This window comes from Balaenoptera musculus, chromosome 2, assembly GCF_009873245.2.
Source record: "Balaenoptera musculus isolate JJ_BM4_2016_0621 chromosome 2, mBalMus1.pri.v3, whole genome shotgun sequence".
Lineage (NCBI taxonomy): Eukaryota > Metazoa > Chordata > Mammalia > Artiodactyla > Balaenopteridae > Balaenoptera > Balaenoptera musculus.
The window spans coordinates 134991601-135015430 of record NC_045786.1 but is presented as its reverse complement, the minus strand read 5'-3'; the positions used below and the strand labels follow the sequence as shown (position 1 = coordinate 135015430).

The following is a 23830-nucleotide window of genomic DNA, read 5'->3' as shown; positions in this document are numbered from 1 at the left end:
TGTCTAAAGTATCTTTAAGCAATAAATAGATATATACCATTTCCTTAGTTGATTACTTGAACAAAGCCTACAGAATGGAAAAAGGCTAAATTTCAGGACAAAATTTTTAAAAAGAAAAAATATGATAAACCATACAACTGTATTTAAAATTGTTAATTTCAAAACATTCAGTTATTAAATGGGTAGAGTGATATGATCGGCAGTGTTGCCATGCAGATGCATATTGTTATTCATACCACAAAATACCAACCATTATGCACAGACAAGTTAAAGAGCTCTCAAACTATTCACTTTAAGTACAGGAAGTCTTTACCTGGAGTTTCAGCATATTTATTCTAAACGTAAGATCATGCCAAGGGTATTTGTAAGTTATATGTTCAATTTTTTGTTTTCCATTATTTACACTAAGAAATTTTCTTTGTCATCATTGGAGATCATTCTAGTTCTCAATTTGTAAATACCTTTGAAAATAACAATGCATGTAAAGACCTTTCATCCTTTGATCAAGTTTCAAAACATTAATTCATCATTAAAGCCACATATTAAAAGACAGACATTGCTACCCATACTTCTTTAAATGGCTCAAACTGTCCTTTGAGGATTAAGGCCAAATTTTACCATCTTTTATTTTTTGCTTTTTTTACTTTTTTTTAAACCAGTCTTTAATCTGAACAAAAAGCAAGGATCTCAGATTTGGTTTGCCAAGTTCCTTTATTGTATAATCTTTAACATCTAGAATATTTATTCTACATGATTCTAATGCTGGAAATTTGCTGTACAAAAATAAAGGAATTTGATGTTTACCTAAACTGCACAATTTCACAATCTAACGCTGTAATACACTTAACATACAGTCTCTGCTAAGCCAATACAATTATTGGATAGATAACTAGATACAATATAAATGAACACTGATGATAAATTCAATCAATGATGGTTTCAGGTCTAAAAACATTACCTTGAATCATCTATATTTGATGTTTCATACATCTTCTTTGTTAAAATATAAAAATTAGGATATTTTAATTGTGAAGAAAATTACAGGAAGACAAATTCTTTAAAAAAATAATATAAGACTTTAAAAACAGTTATATCTCCTATTCCACATGGGACAGTACACTTAAAACTATCTGACCATTAATACTACACTAGCCTTGCTTCTTTCTGCTTTAAAAAATAAAGAAAAAGAAATTTTAAGAAATATTCCTTTAATTGCTCTTGGACTATACATTTTAATTAGAATTGTAAAAAGACTGAATGCTTTTATTAAGGAATATATATGTATAGAATATCTATGTTCCACATACTCATGTATAAACATATTCTGCCCCCCGCCCCTCCACCAAGTCTGAGGGATTCTATCAGTTTTCTCCAAATTAGCAACTTTAAAGCTTGGGCAGTCAGTAGCAAATAAAAATACATACATGACATAAGTATCCTCTTAAATTGGCTTAGAAGGACCACGACCTTAAGTGGTATGGTTTAAATTATGAGCTGAATCTTTTCACAACCCTAGAGAGTCAAGTATTTAGAATATCATAGGAGGAGAGCTTAAAAAGCCTTTGTCCTTTTCTGTGGTGTGGACAGAGAAGCCAAAAGTATTCAAAGCAAATAAAATGAGGTTTAATAGGTCACAGCAATTTAGTGAAGGCATGTATTTAAAGAAAGAAAAAAAGAAAAAGGTATTCAGTGCCTGTTTTGGAAGCTGATTGCAGTATTTATCACTTTTTAAGACATATAACAACTTTTACAATGCAAATAGTTACATTCTTTCTATGTTTTTAAATATAGTAGTGGTTTTAATTACTGTAATATTTAACTAGATGCAGTCTCATCAAATCTACCTCAGTAAATAATACTGTATTTAATTTATGACATAATAATCTCCAGTTGAACAGTACAAGTGTAACAACACTTCAACATACCAAAAATATTGAGTATTAATGTAAAGTCTGTTCAGGTGGCAATTCTTGCTTGATAATAAGCAATATAAAACTTAATATTGTAACATAAAATTACTTATCTAAAGCAATTATTTAGAGTTGCACCAAAAACTTAAGAGTGCACACTAAAGAGAAAAAATAGCAATTCATTTCTAAAATTTGACCCCATTTCATAGTAAATAAAACTAATTATTTCTTTAAATTGGTAAGAAAACATGTACACTCAGGTTAAAGTGCCAATATATTAAATATCAACATATCCCAATACATATTCTTCTTCAGGTTTCATATTTTTCCACTAACCAGCAGTTTGAACCAATGTGCTATGACTTGGTAGCATTCTAAATATTTTATCTCACTGATAACATATTGAAATGAATCACTTAAAACAAAAAATTTCCAAGACCCCTGGAAACAGTGAGGAAACAAACTCATTGAATAGTATGTCCAGTGAATGAAATACTAAATACTATATACATATACTAGATATATCACTATCAAGTAGGGGAGAGAAATAAAAACAAAATAGCAGCTCCAAACAGTACTGAAAACTCAAAACCAACCATGATTCTAGTATCAGACTAATTATAATTGGTATCAAACAGTAAAAAGGGAGAAAACAAAATTAAAGTGCATATTAATTTTAACAATGCAGGCACAGGATATAATAGTGTATAGTGTATCAATGTTTACATGCTATTAAAGGTCTTTAACGTGCAAAGTAATGACATTAGGAGCCAAAAATGCATTTTAACACTATTATTGGCATGTCAAATTTTTCTGCTTAAAGAAACTGCATAATCTACATGCTTATTGCATATATGCAGTAAACTGGAATTCTCTGGGGAGACAATATTTATGGCAAATAGTAGCTGCATCAATGATCATTTAAAAGTTTTTCAAATATTTAAAGGCATTACACTTGAGAGTTACAAATACCTTTCTAATTGTCTCAAAGTAATTTGCAGAATTATGACAAATACACTTCTGTAATTCCCAACTTATTTCTTGATTTTATTCAGCATTTATATTTCTGCCAGGTAGAGATATATGCCAGGTATGTCTTCTATTCAGGTTTACATTGTCTAGGTGAGGCAGTTTATGGCTTAGGCAAGACGCTTTGGAACAGTTTAAAATAAATTTTTAAAAGCTGTGGCACATGGAAGTTGTTAATAACCAGGCTATGATCTTCAAGTCATTTTTTTAAAAGTCCCAAAGATCTTAAATTCATACACACAGCTTTACACAGAAAGATGGTATTCAAATTATCACCATCATAAAAAATCTGTTTATAATTAAATAAACCACAAATTAGACTTCCCTGGCATAAAATTGTTCATGCCAATGAATTCATCAAGAATTTGAAAGCACACAACACTTTAGCCTTTTTAAACAAAAGTATCCTGAACAGAATGTACTGGGCCATCCGAGTTGCTATTTCTAATATAACTGTGGTAGGACAATAACAAATATCTAAACAGCTACTACAGAAATGCCCTTTCCCACTTTTGTACACTAAATGTCAAAGGCATGTAAAGGTCTAAAAGCTAAAATGTTAAAGTTTGATTATGTTGAGGTTTTTCTTTAATAAAGCTACTTATTTTTTGTTAAATGATCCACCTTCTACTCTGCTTTCCAGGTACTTGTCCAACTCTGCCTCCTTCTTCACTGCTTCTGGCGATACTTTGGGTGCATTTGGAAAACAGATCAATATCACACTCATGTTGTCTCGACTTCCCTGGGAAGAAAAAAGTTTGAGAAAATATTTTGTTTTCTTTTTGCTCTTCAAAGCTTTGAGAACCTTTACAGTCATGCCAATTACACTTGTTCTAGTGAAAATATATATTGTTTTTAAGGAGAGAAAAATACATATGCACATGTGGAGGGGCACCCCCAATACATTGTACATATGGTATACAGAATAACCAATACTCCAAAAGACAGGAGAGAAACACTACAGATTAAAAAAATGATTGTTGCAATAGAGTTTAAAGTTCTATAAAACAAATATTTCTGAACATTTACTGGTGGCCTACTTAACATGAAGTGATACCTAATACAAATACACATACACACATACATTCATTCAATTTAACAAGATAGAAAATTCTAGTGATATTCTTTACAACATGATTTGATCTGTAGTTACACATATACTTGACAAATTTACTTTTTATTGACAAATTTACATTAAAAATAAATTATGGGGCTAATTAATTTGCTTCATAATAAGTAGAAATATGGAATTAGAAGTAAAACTACATATATAAAGTTTATAAACCAGCTTTTAACTTTCATAATTTAAAAAAAAGGTTTAACTTTTAGGAAGTACATTCATTTTTAAAGGCACCTAGATATTCAAAATGCTATAATTAAAATACTTGAATCAATTTTGGCCTCCCCAGAAATCAGACTTCCTCTTCCTATTAGCAACTGGAGTTCTAAAATTTTAAGTATTTAATTCCCCTACACGGGAAAATTGAAGTTATACCATTCATTTAAGCAAACAATACAAAGAATTTAATATTTAAAATATTGGGGAATATTGTACAAGAATGAGACAAATGATAAGATACTGAACAATTTTTAAAATAGAGCATAATGCAGAAGAGATAAAGTAGAATCTGAGTCATAATTTACTAATATCTGAATCCGACCAAGTCTCTCAAGAAAACAGCTTTTAATTTAGTTAACAAGTATTTAACTCTCAAGTGCTACAGAATAAACCTAACAAATGAATGCTACTTTGTCCCTTTTTTATACTAAAAGGGATAAAGAACATAAGCATCCTTGTTTGGTTCCCCCCAAATTCAGAAATTAACAACAATAGTGTGTACTATCAAGTTGTTGCTCTATTGATTTTTTTAACATATGTGTTGGATGTTACATAAACTTGATTTGTGTTGGATGTTACATAAACCTGATTTGTGTTGGATGTTACATAAACCTGATTTTTAATTAAGATTTTAAGTACAGCTGGCAGTTGTGCATATAAAACCACAAAGAATATTATGTTGACTTTCTATTTCTGAGTTTTAAAAGGACATCGAATATACAGCCTCAGAAGAGTTTTATAAAATCACCATTTGTTAAACAAACAAACAAACACAAAAAATTAGTTAATGAGCATTATTGACAAAATAGAACTGTGGTGTAAAGAACACTGCACCTAAGTCAAGGACTTGGATTCTAGTCTTAGCACTGCAACTAAATAAGTAAATTGTGTAACATTTTTAACTTTTCTAGAAAAGGGAGGAGCATGTATCAAGCACACACTGTTTGCTAAAACTAGGTACTTCATATGTATACATTAGCTCATTAATTTAATTCCCCAACAGTCTTATGAGTTAGATACTATTTTCTCGATTCAATAGCTGAGAGAGGTGGAACAATTTGTTCAAGACTATAGAGTACAAAAGTAACAGAGGTTAAAATTTGATTCCAGGTCTGACTCTTAAGTCCACAGAGCCTTCTCTTGCTCATCTATATACACGATCCCATTTGATCATCCTGACAACCCCATGAGACAGGGTAATAATATCTCTTTTTCTCTCTCTTTTTTAAACAATTAAAGAACTGATTTTCCAGACAATTTAAATAGCTTACCTGAAGTCATACACAGTCTCATACCAAGTTCTTCTGACTCCATGTCCAAGGCTATTTCTATTACATCACACCAAATGATCACTAAATCCTCTGTTGGTGCTACAGATTCATTAGACCATAGTCTCAAAGTATTTCCATAAATGTACTGAGATATCACATGGTAAAAATAAAATATTAAAATTCTAAAATGCTTTCCATATATAGACACTGAGGCTTAACCCTCCCCATTCCCTTTTTTAAAACATGGTACAGTCTTTTTACCTTTGATAAAATTCCACAATATTAAAAAGCTCAAGTAGTCTTGGTTACTAAAAGACTAAACATTCAGATTATAACCCTTGCATTTTTGGTAACCGCGTAACTTATTTCTAAGAAGTATTCCTATGTTATTTTCACAATTGATGAAAAGTATCCTGCAATTGTACCAAAAACTTATTTCTGAGTACTATAGGTTCTAAGATGATTATATACTAGAGTAGTAATTAAGATGACATAAAATCATTTCATCTAAAAAAAAAAAAAAGTCTAGCTACCTTATACAAACAGGTGTCGACTACTTCATTGCAAACTTTCTCAAGGTCATCAGTGACTTCAAGTCTGGATCTTACAAAATCACAGAGCTCTTCATTTCCCATGACATCCCAAATACCATCACATGCAAGAATAATGAACTGATCATCTTCTTCAGATCTTTCAATATCATGGACTTCAGGCTCTGGTGACACAAGCTGCTCTGTAGGACCTTTTCCATGGACACATTTGTAATCGAAGTCCCCAAGGGCCCTCGACACAGCCAGAGAGCCATTCACACGCTGAATCATTACAGAACCACCTGCATTCTGAATTCGTTCTTTTTCCAGCGGATTACTTGGTTTGTGATCTTGTGTGAAGAAGTAAACTTTCCTGTTCCTACAAAGTAAACCTCTTGAGTCTCCACAGTTAATGAAATAAGTATGTTGAGGAGAAATTAAGACACCCACAGCTGTTGACCCACTTCTATCAGCACCATGTTTCTTCTCTGACATAACTCTCATATGTTCATCAATCTCCAGAAAACCTGTTCTGATTCCATTCTTTACATTTTCCACAGAAGGTGCTCCTGTAGACCCTTTAAAATCCTGGTTATTGGTGATGTGATCTAACAAATGCTCACAGCAGTATTTGGCAACCTGAGAACCAGCATGCCCATCATACACAGCAAAGAATGACCATGTTTCAAGTCCACTTGGCAAACCGATCACAGCCGTATGTGCGTCCTCCATTTCAACTCGCCAGCCTTGCATGCTGCTTAGCCCATATCGCAACCCATTACCCTGCCCCTGGGCATTATGTTTTTCCATCTTTGGTTTGTCTAAAAATGCTCCCATTATGTCTTGATCCTCTAGGTCTGCAAAGGAAGAGAAACAGGAAAGTTAATAACTATCTTATAAACAAACTACATATCCAACAACCTTTTTAAGAGTGAAGGAAATACAAAGAAAGCTTTAAATAAGAATTCACAACTCTTGTGATAAGCACTCACTGCTGACTTGGAACCTGATGATTAACAAGGAAGAATTGGGGGAAAGGCTGATCAGGCACAGCTCAGAATGTACAACAGGCAGAGAGAACTAAAGCATCATGATAGAAGTAGCTGATCTGACACTCTCCCCAAGGAACAAGTACTTGAAATAGAAAAGAGACTTGGCAGTGGCCATCAGCTTACATGAACCATGTCAAGTGGTTAAGGATGCACTGAATATGTGACTCTCTTAGGGAATCTCAGAACTAAGTTGTATGTATATATTAATCAAGAAAAAACAAATAAATGAATTCACAGGACATACCAAAAGCCTACTAATTCAAACATCTTAGCTGAACATTCAGGATTTTCCAAAGTTTGATTCCAAATATCTAGTTTTATTCCTACTACATCAACTCTCTGAAAAAGTAGAAAAAGATCTACTCACAATGATCCAAATTTGCATGCTCCTTCCCTTAAGAAGGAGGACTCAATTCCCTTCCTCCTTACTTATAGAAATAAGTATACCCATCCTTTAACGTCTAGCTCAAATTCTACCTTTTCCATAGGTTTTTCAGTCTCTGATAAGCCAATAAATTATTAGATTACTGTAAGTGGTTCAGTCTCAATTTTCAAGTTGCAAAGCAATTATACAAACATATAACAAAGACTGTCATATGTAGATATAACAAAATTCATCTACTGTAACCTAATCTAGTGGTAATAACACGTATCATCATATGGTACTCTATAACCATTTGGTATAAACAGAAAAGGAGATCAAAAGGTCTAGGACAGCACTGTGGACAAGCCTGAAAGCTTAGCTATCTAATCCTTTCCCAATAATCAAAAGCTAAAACCCCTGGTCTGGAATGAGCTTACACAAGGCAGGAAGACAGTTGGCCTTTACTTGAGTAATGGCCTAGAATGTAGAGACTTGGGGTCCAAGTCATCAAATGAGTCACAATTTAATGCAATCTGAAAGAAGGATACAATGAGATTTAATGGAGGTGAAGGTGAGATGGGAAGGAGTGGGGAAAAGTACCCAGGTAAATCAGGATGCACTTAGGAGATTAGGGGATTGATGATGCTAGTGATGCTAAGCTCTGAGAAGCTGGGAGAGAGAAAGGAAGAAGAAAAACAACTCAGAAAGGAAACAGTTTCCCGGCAACCTCTCCCTCCTTCTCTATCCTACGAGGGCCAAACTAATACACAGCAGAGAAGTCTGGCTGATTGGTATGATAAAATGATCTCCTGCCTGCTTGTCTGTGTCCTATTACAATTCCACTAATGGAGGTTAAATAATGAAAACTAGCCATTATTCACTCCTTATGGTGGTATTCATCAAATTACCTTTCTGACACCAAGTTGATACACAATATGGCAAGGGTGAGTGTTTTGATTGGACAAAAGATACAATAGTAATGATACCTTAATAGCAGACAATGTTTAAGATGAATTCTAAATCACTCTGATAAGTGTTTTACAACTGTTACCTGAAGTCATTCTCAACAACACTCTACAGTAGGTAATAATATTATCTTCAATTTATAGATGAACTTTAGTGTGACTAAAGAACCTGGCCAATGTCACTCATCAGACAAGTTGAGGGGAGTCAGGCCTCTAATTCAAGCCTGCCTGGCTCTAAAGCACCATTTACTACTACGGCAATGGTCTCAGTCATGGCTGTACAAAAGAATTATCTGTGGACCTTTTGAAAAGTTAAGATTAAAAAACCCAGAATTTCCACAGTAGGGTTGGAACCTAGGCATCTGTGTATCTGTTGTAAAGATTAGATGGAAAGCCTAGATAGATAGGTAGATAGAAGATGATTAAGCCATGGTGAGGTTAAGTCATCTGCTGAAGGTCAACAGCAAGTTGCCTCATCTCTGTACCTCAATTCCTTTAGCTGGGCTAAAGGAGAGGTGGGAGGTGTTACAGTCAGCCCTCCATATCTTCTGGTTTCACATCCATGGATATGGAGGGCCCACCGTATTCACTGTACTATGCTATTTTATAGAAGGGACTTGAGCATCCACACATTCTGGTATCCATGGGGGCTCCTGGAACCAATCCCTGCGAATACTGAGGGACAACTGTATACTTAAGACACTTGATACCACTAATCTAGCATTCGTCATCTGTATAATGGGCATATATTAATACTTACCTCTGAATGTTGCTGCAAAGTTTAAATGAGGTAATGGCTGCAAAGTAGCCACATAGAGTAGAGCAAAAATGAGGAACTCAGCAAATGGAAACTATTTAATTATGACTACATTCCCACATACACAACACATCTAGATTCTGATATTACCTAACAGGGATCTTACTCTCCCTTTTATAGAAAAGTCCAGTAGTTATTTTCCAGATATATATATATATATATATATATATATATATATATATATATATGAAACTACCAAACAAATAATTCTTTGAAGATAAACAGGGTATGCTTTCTAAAAAAATTAAAACCCCAACTTTTGAAAAATATATATTAGAAATATAAAAATGTAACAAACCAAGTCAATCATCTGATAAAATTTTAGGTCCAGCCCTACTGCAAATGCAAAAATATAGTCAAGGGCAAATAATTTTGTGTCTGGACTTTTACATACTGAAAATAGGTGATTCAGAAATCTTACCTCCTGGGATTCTGAATAATTTGTAAAAGCCTGGTGAAGCAGCCAACTATAGCTACAAAATACAGCAGATAGTTATATAAAAATAATAGTTATCAGAAATTATTTACTTATAAATACTATGACATACTATAAGTATCTATACGTAAATAATTTTTACTTTTAAAAAATACATAGTCATTTTCCATAAGTGGACTACTAAAGAGTATTTTATTTAGTCAAGTTATTAAATTGGCATGTATCTACAAACAGTAAATCCCAAGGCGATTCAGTTTGCCCATGAAAGTTTAAGTTAGTTTCTGAGAGAAATTCTAGTTCTCACCTAGTGTTAAATCTACTCTGAGCACATGCTGGGTCTGATCACAACACTAGCATTATCAGATGATCTGAACATTTCAATACAAAGTACTATGACAATCACAAGACTAAATTCATCTTTGATATAATCAGAAAATTTGGTGACCATTTTTGTCTTTTAAAACCAAACAAACTTCCAAATTGAAAAATCCTAAGGCTGAGTCAGGAAGTATTCATTAAAGTTCAGCCACTGCCTTTTATTAAGTAAAACCGATCTCACAATCGTAACGAAGAGTCTTGAACCTGGTCATTTGGTTTAACCCACTCAGAATTATCCCAAGTTAAAAAAAAGCTCTATATATTCATTCCACTGTTAAGATCCCTAAGCACCATATTAGCCATGAAACAAGAGTTATTAAACTGACAATTCTGGCAGAGTCCTTTAGTAAAAAATTGAAGACTAAAACACTACAGGGTTCTTTTCTGTTTACCTATGGACACATAGTATAATACAGAATGCCCCGGTGCTCCATTAACAGAGGACAAAATAGCCTATGTAAACAATGTTGAGAAAATTATATTCTCTTAGTAATTGATATCAGAATTCTTCTTACAGCAAGCCCTACTTTTTCTGAGAAACACTACTTTGATCAGATATGTAAGTAAGGGGTTAAGGATCAAAAGATATACTCACATAACAAAAGATCACTGCTAAACAAGCATTTGAAGGAGGGTAGATGCTGCTAACTGAAGGACCTCTGCTTGATGAGCACTGAGATAGGTTTGATTATAAAAACTGGGGAGGAAAATCTGGACCAGACCTCCAAAAGAAATAAGAAATGTAAAGGTGGGGGGAAATCCAGAGGCAAAAAAACTATATAGCAAGAGAGACTTGAAGCTTCTTGGGGGAAAAGGGAAAAAATGGAATACCAGTTAGCAGCACTGGTTGCAGTGTATAACATGGCAATATTGAAGTCATTTGCAGTGAGGAGTGAACTCTCTACTACTACCAAACCTTTGGTATACCCTACATTGCCCACTAAGGCTTATGTATGAATAGACTGTCAAAGATGAAGACAAATGGTCAGCTGACCTCTGGAATGCACACTTACTGAACAATAGAATACTAAGCAATTTATTGCATAGATGGGGTTCAGAGAAGAAGCACAAAGTCCTTGTGGCCACATGTCTCTGCAAAGGATAATCTAGGCTACATAAACTACTTTTAACTTCCCAAGCTATGAAACATGGTAATTCATAAATTATATTTTGTAATCCAAGGCAACCATCTCAAAGTTATCTATGGTAATGATACATAAGCACATGAACAAAATTTTACACAATTTGAGGAGAAAAAAAAAGATCAATCTTGGGTAATTTTTCTCCCACTTGGAGTCTGAAATTTCTTATCATTACAAAAATAATCACATTTATATTTACAAATTTGATTTTGGTAACGTATAAATAATCAGAGCCAAAATGTAGAAATGATCTGTCTAAACCTATTTTACAAATGAGAAGGTACAGAGAAACAGAATGACTTGCCCAAGGTCAAAAAGCTAGTTCAGCACTAAGCCTGAGAAAAGGACCTAGGTTTCTGGACTAACACTCTAATTCTCCTGCACAAGCCATCCTGTATATCTGCAAATGAAGTAATGGAAATCTAAAAATGTAGGCTTTTAAAAAGACAACACACAAGGCAGACAGACATGGAAGATGGTCACCGAAGAAAGCAGAAAATTCTTTTAGTGTCATTTCTTCCTCTGCCTACTCCACATAATTTGTGTTCTAAACTACCAAAGGTAAATGACCAAAAAAAGAGGAGGGAAGGGAAGGTAAAGAAGAAGAGAAAAGAAAGGAAGAAAAGCAAGAAATCCAACTTTTATTTTTTGTCTGAGACTAAGAGAAAACAACAGTGAACTAACTGCAATTTCTGGCAATGCCAATTTCAAATACACGAGCTAAATAAAATATAATAATGAGCAAAGAAAACTAAGAGGATGTATTTTTAAAGATTCAGAAATTAAAGGTGGGGATTGGGGGGTGGGTGGGTGAGTTCAGTATTCATTAGCTCCAAACTAGAAAACACCCATCAATTTATGAGATGACATTGAATGAATGAAACAACTGCAAGCTGTCAGCCAAAGCAAAAACAAAAAAAGCAAACAAACCACTCTGAAAGTAGGTTCATGGAAACGAAAAACAATTACTGAACTAAAATTTTCAAAAGAGACAATGAATAGCCAAATAGATACCACAGTTTAAACAATAAACAAAACAAAACAATAAATGAGATCACTTTGAGGAATTCTTTTAGAACTCAGGTCTTTCCTCATCTTGATTCCAAACATACAAACCCACCCATGTTGGTACCCATCCTATCCTCACACCTTTCTGTTATAACAGAGTACTCTATGTCCTCTCACTTAAATTAAATCCCTCTGCTAGAGCTTTGGAGCCCATGCTTCAAAGGAATCTTACATGACTTATATGTCTTCCCAGGAATAATAACATTATTATCCTCTTTCACTCCTTTATATTCAACCTCCCCCTTTCTATTGGAGTACAATTTTTAAAGACACTCAAATGTCATCCATTAAAAATAAGTCTTGGGCTTCCCTGGTGGCGCAGTGGTTGGGAATCCGCCTGCCAATGCAGGGGACACGGGTTCGGGCCCTGGTCTGGGAGGATCCCACATGCCACGGAGCAACTGGGCCCATGCGCCACAACTGCTGAGCCTGCCCTCTAGAGCCCGCGAGCCACAACTGCTGAAGCCCGCGCGCCTAGAGCCCGTGCTCTGCAGCAGGGGAGGCCACTGCAGTGGGAGGCCCACGCACCACAAGGAAGAGTAGCCCCTGCTCGCCACAACTGAAGAAAGCCGGCGCACAGCAGCAGAGACCCAACACAGCCAAAAATAATTAATTAATTATTTATTTATTTATTAAAAAAAAAAAAAAAAGTCTTTAGGTGACTCATTCCCCTCTAGCTACCTCCTGCCTCTTTCTTTCCTCTACAGTTCAAAGTCTTTTAAAAAAAGTGTTGATGCTCCAAACTGTTGTCTGGCCATTCCATCAAAACAAGCTCCTCCAAGCTTAATCCAATGGACATTTTAGCCCTTGTCTGACTGCTCACAGCAGGATTCAACACAATACTCTTTGAAACACTCTTCCCATTGGCTTTTCAAGATGCTACACACTCCTAGCTTTCCTCTTACCCTAGCTTTTCCATCCTTGTCTTATTTGCAGGCCCATCCTCATCTCTCAAGCCATTAAACATTAGCATTCAAGGCTTAGACCTAGGCCCTCTTCTCACTCTATGCTAGCTCCCAAGGTACTTTTTCATATCTTTTTTTCTTCTTTTTTTTTTCTTTCATGGCTTTTGCCAGTGAATGGCAAAATCATTCATCATTCAGAGGTATCATTTGATACCTCTTTCTACTTTATCTCCCATCAGTCCAACATCAAATTCCATGGATTCTACTTCTTAAGTATTCTCAAATCTGCCCAGTTTTTTCTCTAACACCACAGTCCTCAAGCTACCATCATCTTTCAATGCATTATTCTATATCAGCCTCCTACTCTGTCTCTTCACATGCATGCTGGCCTCCCTCCAATTCATTCTACAAACCGCAACTTTAGTAAGCTTTTCAAAATACAGATTTCAGTGATCATTTTGTAATCTACAGAAATATCAAGTCACTATGTTGTGCACCAGCAACTAACATAGTGTTGTAGATCAATTATACTTCAAACAAAACAAAAAACCCAAAGAACAAAAAACAAACTCATAGAAAAAGAGATCAGATTTGTGGTTACCAGGGGTGGTGGGAAAGGGAATTAAATGGATGAAGGTAGTTAAATGGTACAACCTTAACAGTTACAAGATAAATAAGTACTAGGGATGTAAGGCACAATGTGACTAATATAATTAACACTGCTGTATGTTATATTTATGTTTTTAAGATAGTAAATCCTAAGAGTTCTCACCACAAGAAAAAAAATTTTGTTCTCTTTTTTTTTGTACCTACATGAGATGACGGATGTTCAACTAAATTTACTGTGGTAATCATTTCATGATGTATGTAGGTCAAATCACTATACTGTATACCTTAAACTTACACAGTGCTGTATGTCAATTATATCTCAATAAAACTGGAAGGAAAAAGATAACATAATACAAATTTCACTGTATCACTTCTATACTAAAAGTCATTCAATGGCTTTCCTCTCTTTGGGGGGATAATGAACTGCTTAATATGGCTCACATGAAAGCCCTGAGTAGTCAGGCGCCCATCAACCTTCTCCAGACTTACCTTACTTCATAATGCGCCACCCCAATAACATTCTCTACTCCAACCGTAAGGGCTTTCTTACAGTACCTAGTACTCATCATGTCCCCTTCCTCCAAATAACATAAACAAATGCCACTTCCTCTATAAAAAGCTATTACTTCCTCTCTTACTCTAGTCAATTCATACTCATTCTTCAGATTATTAACTCAAGTATCAGGTCTTCAGGAGAGCCTCCTTTGAATACTCTGGATTCCCCTAGCACAGTAGACCTTCAATAAACACTTGCTGAATGAATTAGCTCAAAAGAAAAAGCAGATGCAAATAATAAAAATTTGGTAACAGAATGAGTACACCCAGGGAATAAATATAAACATAAAAAAATAAGACTTTCTGATGGAGAAAACAGAGAAGCTATAATCAAAGAAATAAATTTTTCCCTCAGTAGATGTCTTCAAACTTACAAAGCTCGCTGAATATCTAGGAGGATTAATTGCTAAAAACCCACCCCTATTTACCCACAACTGAAGAAATTCAAAGAAAAGAAAAAAAAAAAAACATAAGCTTCTAGGAAAATCTTGGGTAATCTTCAAAGGAAAGAGTATCAAATTAGTATCAGCCATTGCCAACTGTAAAACTGACTCCTAAACTAGAGAATAAACAGAGTTCTAAGAGTTAAGGTTAATTACATAATCATCCAAACTATTATTCATGTGTATAGGGGGAAAGACATTTTAAGATATATAAGGACTCAAAAAAAAAAAAAAAGATATATAAGGACTCAAAGCATATACTCATACTTTATGGAAAATTCAAGAAAAAATTCCAAACAAGCAAACATCTATTATGTTTTAAAACTATTAAGTTCATCTCTAAGACTTGTCATTAGTTTAACTTTTTAATAACATTACAGAAAAAGAACCTTCTTAAAAATACTGATCTAGAAAAACAAAATCCCAATATATAAAGTAAAAGAACTTGGGAAGTGGCCCAATTATCCAATTTAACACTAGGGAGACACTCTCATATCTTTAGAATTATTCTCACATAAACAGCAAAGCACATATAAATCAAAAAACAAACAAAAAAAACAAACAAAAAATCTTTCATAAGACTAAACTTAAAAGTTACAGATCTATCCAATATGTGACTTTGGACAAGTCCTTTAGCTTAATATCTAACTTTCCTTACTGATAAATAATCAACCTTGATTAATTAACAAGGTAATTGTTCTGAGAAATGTATAAGAAATTAAGTGAGAAGATTAAAGTTTTAGGAATACCTACATAAATGACATTAGTAAATTAATACTTTAGTCTAAAATCATGCTAATGAATTCCCATTTAAAAACTTATTCTCAATACCAAGATGAAGATTATGAGATAAATAAGATTATTTTACTACAGAAAAGTCAACTTTTAAAGAAGGAAAAAAGAAAAAAGCAGCTACCAACTAAGACTACAAATTGGTAGCCTGAATTTGACCTTCACATATATTGTTAGTTCCTCTCCCCAAGCAACATGCATTCTCCAGAGTCCCCACTACTCCTTACTGACCATATCTAGACCATTTCATCCACTTTTCCACCACGGCATCTGAGTTTGCATCATTTGGTAAAGAGGACAATACCTGTGATTTTAACAGCATACAATCCATGAGGATTTACTCTAATCTGATCTTTCACTAATGTGGCCACCTCATCCCAAAGTAGCAATCAATACCTATAGTAGACTGAATAATGGCTCCCAAAGACATCAGGTCTTAATCACATAAACGTTACCTCATTTGGAAAAAAGAGTCTGTGTAGATGTGATTAACTTAAGAAACTTCTGATTGGAGGGGTTGGTGGAGAATATCTGGGGTTATACTGGGGTCTCTAAATGCAATCACAAGTGCCATTATAGAGGCAGAAGAAAATATGACACACACAGAAGAGAAGGTGATGTGAAGACAGAGCAGAAAGAGATCTGAAGATGCTGGCCTTGAAGATTACAGTGATGTGGCTACAATCCAAAGAATGCTGACAGCCACCAGAAGCTGGAAAAGGAAGGGAATGCATTTTTCCCCTAAAGCCTCCAGATTGAGCACATTCCTGCAGGCTCAATGAAACTGATTTTGGACTTGTGACCTCCAGAACTGTAAAAGAATAAGTGTGTATGAAAAATCAGAAACTAGAATATAAAAAGTATTAACAGAGCTAAGGAATGAAATTTAAGAGATAAAACATTATTGTATTATTTTCAATAACATGAAAAGCAATAATGAGAAGTAAAGAACTTATAGAAAACAATTTACAAGAAGTAAAATCCAAAATAAGAAAAATCATCCAGTATGCAGATAGTAAGAATAAAGAGGTAAAAGTGAGTAGATTAAAGACACACACACTGTAGATTCAACAGTTTATTAGTACACTGTAAAATGAAAATCAAATAGTGGAAGACAAATTAAACCTCAAAGAAAGAAGAAATTAATCCTAAACTGAGAGAAAATTTGAACTTGATGATTCAAGGCATTCATCAAGTACTAGATAATTTTAGTAGAAACTGACAAATACCACAGCATAATTTGGTGAAGATAATGAATTTCAAGAATTTAGGGGAGGGATAAATTGAAAGCTTGGGATGAACACACACACACTACTAAATATAGATAACCAACAAGGACCTACTGTGTAGCATAGGGAACTCTACTCAATATTCTGTGATAACCTATATGAGAAAAGAATCTAAAAAAGAATGACTATATGTGTATGTATAACTGAATCACTCTGCTGTACACCTGAAACTAACACAACATTATAAATCAACTATACTCCAATAAAATTAAAATATTAAAAAAAATGAAAAAGAAAAAAAAATATGAGAATTTAGACAAATAAAACGTGCCAAAAAATAAAAATAAAAACAAAAACAAACCAGGCTGGCCTCAAACTTCTTTGCAATGTCAGATGACAGGCAATAATGAACTAATACCTATAAATGTTGAGGGTAAAGGGGTATATTCCAAGAAATCTAGACCCAGCAAAGTTGGCATTTATTATGAAGATAATAGAAAGATATTATCAAATATGCCAGCACTAAAGAAGTATATCATACATGTACCATTTCTGAAAAATCTGTTTAAAGACAGATTAATGCTATCAAGAGATTAATCAAAACAAGAAACTCAATAATGGAGTTGTCCTAGTATATAGGGCTTTGGGGTGGGCAAAATATACTAAGCAAATATAACCAAAAAGAAACCAAGGGTTGCAATTTTAATATCAGACAAAGGCAAGCATAAGGAGTAAAGCAATAACGAGGATGGGCATCTTTTTTTAATTGATGAGGGTGTTGTCTAAAATTATAATTTAACTTACAAATTTTATGTGCTAAATATTTTTATGCCAGATAATTCATAGCAAACCTATCAAAAACACTATATGCTGAAATCAAAACTATGTATTGTGTTCAAACACACTTAAAAACACTAATTAAAGCTCAAACATTTATTGGATTGTATATTGAAAAACAAAAGCTTTATAGCTTTTCCTAATGCACTCCCACCCACCTCACCCTGGGGACCAAATAAAAGAAAGAAAAAGAAAGGAAACAAATGATACCATATTATATGACTTTAATACAACAAACAGTAGATACTGGTAACAATAAAGAAGAAAACTTCAAACATCTGGAAATTGCTTTAAAAGGCATGCTTCTAATCAACTTTGCATTGAGTTTGTATATTTTTACAGTTACAAAATATTTAGAAATGATAATAATAAGAAAAATCTCATATCAAATTCTATGAGATGTAACCAAATCTTATTCATGGAAACTCATACTTTCTTAGTAAAAAAGTAAAGGCCAGTATACTAAATATTCAATTCAAGAAGTAAAAACAACAACCACACACACATACACACAAAACCTAAGGAAAGCTGAAGGAATATGTTATGAAAAATTAAGATAAATATGATAATTACATGAGAGAAAAATGATTAAAATAGGTAAACCACTAGTTAGCCTAATTGAGAAAAACTACAATTCAAACTTAGAAACCAAACAGGCTAAACTCACCTCACAGGTAGGTGTTTTTTTGTTTTGTTTTTTATAAAACACACTGTATAATTCTTTGTCAGTAAATATGAAAATATGAAGGAAATTGACAATGCTCTAGGAAAACAAATCACCAATTTTCTTTTGGGGGGCCAAGGAGTGACGGAATAAAGACCAGTAACTCTGGAACAAAATGAGAAAGTTATCAAAGAACTATCTTTAGAAAAAGCTCCAGGGCTCACGAGAAACAAAAAGCAAAAAGGTTGAAGAACAATTCGAGGTTAAAGACCAAAAAAATATGACAACCAAGTGGAATGTGTGATTGTGCGCTGGCTTATATGTATTTGTGTGAGCAAAGAGAATATGCATGTGTGCACATAGAGGGAAAAAAGAGTTTATAAAAAAATGTGGCAAAATGTTAACAACTGGTCATTTGGTAAATATGGAAGTTCACTGTATTCTTTTTTTAATATTTTCTGTAAGTCTGAATTGTTTTCAAAATAAAGTTATTAAAAATAAAAGTGCATCAGGCAAGACAATTTCACAACCAAGATGTTTTAAGCCTTAAAAGAACATGTAACTCCCAAATTACTTAAACTACCTAAAGAACAGAGAAAAAAACTTACCACTTTTTATAAACATACACAATCCTGACGTAAAATTTGACAAAGATAGCACTAAAAAAATAAAACTATAGTCCAAACACATTCATTAATACAGATGCAAAAAACCCCAAGTAAAATATAACCATATATTACAGAATAAAGACAAGTAACACTAGTCACTTACAAGTTACCAAGTAGGGTTCATTTTAGGAATTTAAATACATTCGGCAACCCATTAATATAAGTCACCTCTTTAAAAGTTAAAAGGAGAAAAACCATATGATCGTCTCTGCATAGACTATGATACGATAATACATATTTCAAGCCAGAAAGGAAGCATAGTGATTAGAACAATTCCCAAGAAAGAAACAAGAACAAGGATACCTGCTCATATCTCTATTATTTAGCAATGTCTAGAAATACTGATCAATGCAGTCACATTAAAAAAAAAAGCATAAAATTATGAGATCAGATTATTACTTGCAGATAACGACTATGTGATGGCAAACTCAAAAATGCAAAACACTGTTAGAAGAAAAAGTTCAAGAAGGTTATGTGACTAAAAAAAATCATATAAGAAAACTATTAACAATAATAATCATTTAGAAAATAAAAATGTCAATAAAGGTATATCTGAATAATTAACAAAAAATATTCATCACCTTTAAGAGCCTCAGAATACAAGACATTCTTTTTTCTGAGATAGGAAGATTCAATATTGTAAAGACATTTTTCATCCCTTTATTAATAATAAATTCAATATAATCACAACTGGGTCTTTTTGTTCCCAGACCTTGATGAAATGATTCCAAAATTCATATGAAAGATTAAATGTATGAGAACAGCCAAAACATTCTAAAAAACATGAGAATTTGCCACACCTAATATTAAAACAATTTCAAATTATGGTATTTAAGAGGAAATACTACTGCAGGATAAACTGATCAGTGGAATAGAACCAAGACTCCAGAAAGAGAGCTGCAGGAACAAAAATTCAATAATTGGTGTTAGAACGGCTGGCCTATTCCACTCCTGCCCTCCCATGGAGGAAAGCTGAATCCCTATCGCGGATCTTAAAAAAACACCAGGTGATTAAAGATTTAAGTTTGAAATGCTAAGAATAAAATCATACAAGTACATCTAGGCAAATATTTCTATAATCTTATGGTAGGAAAGGACTTTCTAAGTATGACACAATGGCAAAAAGGAAAAGACTGACTGACTCCAAAGGAATAAAAAGTAACTCCAGAGAAATAAAACTTCTGCACTATAAAACAAAGCTCATAAGCCTGAAAGGCAAATATATATGATAAAGTTAATATTCCCAAAATAACAAAAGTCTTATAAGACAACAAAATGAACACTTTAAAGGAGAAGAAACGGACAAAGAACACGAACAGACAATGAAATTCATAAAAGAATGCAAGTGGCCAATAAATATATGGAGCAATGACGAATCTCACTAGCCATTAAAAATAAACTTATTTTTCACACATTACTTTATCAAAGATCAAAAATTTATAACGCCCACTATTGGCAAAGGAGTAAAAAAATATACTTCTCGTACGTAGGAGAGCAAACTGGTACCTTTCTGAAGGCTATGTATGATATATAATACATTAATTTTAAATGATGACTTCCATTAAAATGGTTTTGTATATTCACACTTTGAAGTGTTCCTCTGTTCCAAATGTATTTTTAAAATACATTACTATAAAACAGAAAATTAAGAAGACCAAGCCACCTGCTAAAGATAAACTCCTGAAATACAAAGCACTTGGTGAAACTGAAACTGTGACTCTCCCGGGCTCAAGTAACAGAGATGCACAGAAGTCCACATCCTGTAGGGATAGTAACAGAACTAAAAATGCCCCCATGCAAGGCTGGGATAGAAACCAGCCTCACTGAAACGAATGCCTGTGGTGGAGGGGCTCTCTTGCTTGTAAAAGGGGGAGGGAAAAGCTACTTACTAGCTATTGCCAGGGAATTTAGTTTAAATGAAATTACATGCTCCTTCAACAGAAGCACACACCTTCTTTAAGTCTGTATTTCTTGGAGAGATAAGCCTGATCCTGATGTTGTCAAGAATCAGGGGAACCAAGCCTCTAATATAAGACATGGTTTCAGACTGGGCACCCCAGAGCCAAGGTAAAGGTGCATGCAAAAAACACTGGATAAGAAGGGTGAAAAGAAAGAAAACAAAAAAATTCTATCTAATATGAAACCAAACTCCAAAACACACCAGGACAACTAAACTAAGATGGACAGCCAACAAACATCAAAAATTGTAGGAATTCCATCTAGAAGAAAAAGTAGCAATCAGAAAATAACTTAAAATGTGTATGTTTAGGATCCTTCCAAAGCTAAAAAGAACAACAGACAAGAAGGGGGTAAAAGGATAACAGCAGAAGTCAAACCACAATAGGTGGCAATGAGTGAGTGAGAGAGAGAGAGAACCTGAACATGAGAAAGTATTCACTGAGAAATAAAAGCAACCGAGGCCACATAAAGTAGCTGAACAAAGTCAAAGTGTGAATTAGTAAATTGGAAAATGTACCTAGGAACTGCCTAGAACAAAACACAGAGATTAAGAAGGATTACTAAAAAAGCAATATTCGAAGATATAAAGGCTAAGGAATTTCCTAGAACTGAACTTCAGATCAACAATCTATTTCAAAGAATGCCTACAGATAACACAACATACACATACCTAGGCATACCATGGGAATGTGTTCAGAACATCAAGTATGGTAAAACAAACAAATAAAAAATACTAACATTTATATCATACTTGAAATATGCAGGGCTCTAAATGCTTTACATCTATTAATGCAATCATCACAACAACCCCTATAATACAGATACCATTTCATTATCTCTGTTGAGAACTTGCCCAAGGTCACACAGTAAATAGTGGTGACAGGATACGGAAAAGGAATCTTTTTAAAAACTACCAGAGGAAAAAATTACATACAAAGGCATAACAATTAGGTAGAGAACAGACTTCTCGGAGTTCCAAGTTTGCCAAGTTTCATAATACAATGAAATAATATCTTGAGGGTGCTGATAGGAAGCGGGAAAAAAACTATTAATCAAGAATTTTTATTTGCAAAAAAAAAAAAAATGTACTGTGTAAAATATACTTTCAGACAAAAACTAAGGACATTTACAAGCCATACTCTGTTGCTAAAAAAAATTACTAAAGGATATACTTTAGCAAGAAGAAAGGTGAATCCAAGAGTGAGATACAAGGAACAATAAGTTCAAAAACTGCTAAAATATAGTGGCTGATTAAATTAGGTATTAACTATAAACAAGGAAGTGAAATTTATGCTACAAAAAGGGGAAATAAAATTGTAGGCAATATACACGTGATGGAGGAATGTTTGGTGTTTAATCAAATATAAGCTCATAAAAAAAATCAAATATACAAGGAAACAAGTTGCCATGAGTAGGAGTTAACATATAACAAATACTCCCTTGGTGGTGTAGGAAAAATGGGGTGCGAGAAGATGGTCATGTCCCAGATCTTGAGTGAGTCCCTGGGACGGGCCGCAAAGTGAGGTTCCTTGACTTTGCACAGGAAAGAATTCAAGAGTGAGTCTGAAAGCAGATTTATTTAGAGATACACACTCCACAGACAGAGTGTGGGCTGTCTTGGAGGGCGAGAAAGGCAGCCCCAGGGCATGGGGTCCTCTAGGAAAGTGAGAGTTGTGCTGGGAGATACAAATTCCACAGAGAGAATGCGGTCCGTCTCAAAAGGCGAGAGGTGTGGGGGTGGCTAGTATTTATGGGTTGGGTAATTTCATAGGCTAACAGGTGGAAGGAATATCCTAAATATCTTGGACAAGGGGCAGATATTTCTAGGAATTGGGGCACCACCCACTTTTTGGCCTTTTATGGTCAGCCTGGGAACTGTCATGGCACCCGTGGGTGTGTCATTTAGCATGCTAATGTATTACAATGAGTGTATAATGAAACTCAAGGTCTACTGGAAGTTGAATCTTCCACCATCTTGGGCCAACTAGGTTCTAACCAGTTTTCGTGGTATCCTGTTTTTAATGATTGTGCCCTGCCCCCTTCCTTCCTGTCTCATTAGGACTTCAGATATTAGAATTAATGAATATAAGATATAAAATAGCTATGTACGAAACGTTTAATAAGGTTAAAAAAAAAACAGAAAAATGAGAAATAAGAAATTATTTAAAAATTACCAGGCAAACTGGGAAAGAATTAAATGCCACATTTGGAAATTTTAAAAAATTGTTTTTTTAATTGGGTGGAAATGTAAATTGGTGCAGCCACTATGGAAAACAGTATGGAGGTCCCTCAAAAAACTAAAAATAGAGTTGCCATATGATCCAGCAATTCCACTCCTGGGCATATACCCAGACAAAACTATAATTCGAAAAGATACATGCACCCCTATGTTCATAGCAGCACTATTTACAATAGCCAAGACAGGGAAACAACCTAAATGTCCATCAACAGATGAATGGATAAAGAAGATGTGGTATATTGTATACAATGGAATATTACTCAGCCATTAAAAAGAAATAATGCCATTTGCATTATTGCAAACATGGATGTGTTTACAAAAGATGGATGGACCCAGAGATTATCATACTAAGTGAAAAGTCAGAAAGAGAAAGACAAATATCATATGATATCACTTATACATGGAATCTAAAATATGACATGAACATATCTACGAAACAGAAACAGACTCACAGACATAGAGAACAGACTTGTGGCTGCCAAGGGGGAGGTGGGGTGGGGGTTAGGAAGGATTGGGAGATTGGGATTAGCAGATGCAAAATATTATGTATAGGATGGATAAACAACAAGGTCCTACCGTATAGCACAGGGAACTATATTCAGTATCCTTTGATAAACCATAATGGAAAA

General features: G+C 34.1%; 1 protein-coding gene across 2 annotated transcripts in view; it reads right to left on the bottom strand.

Moving 5' to 3' along the window:
• PPM1A (protein phosphatase, Mg2+/Mn2+ dependent 1A) overlaps positions 1-23830 on the bottom strand; it is a 45407-nt gene that overhangs the window by 6197 nt on the left and 15380 nt on the right. For both annotated transcript variants that reach the window (XM_036841812.1, XM_036841811.1), the window contains exons 2-3: positions 6083-6936; positions 3564-3681 (exon numbers count right to left, since the gene is read on the bottom strand). In XM_036841812.1, coding sequence (XP_036697707.1) covers positions 3564-3681; positions 6083-6916 — 952 coding nt within the window. In that variant the 5' untranslated portion in view covers positions 6917-6936. The remainder of the gene's footprint in view (positions 1-3563; positions 3682-6082; positions 6937-23830) is intronic.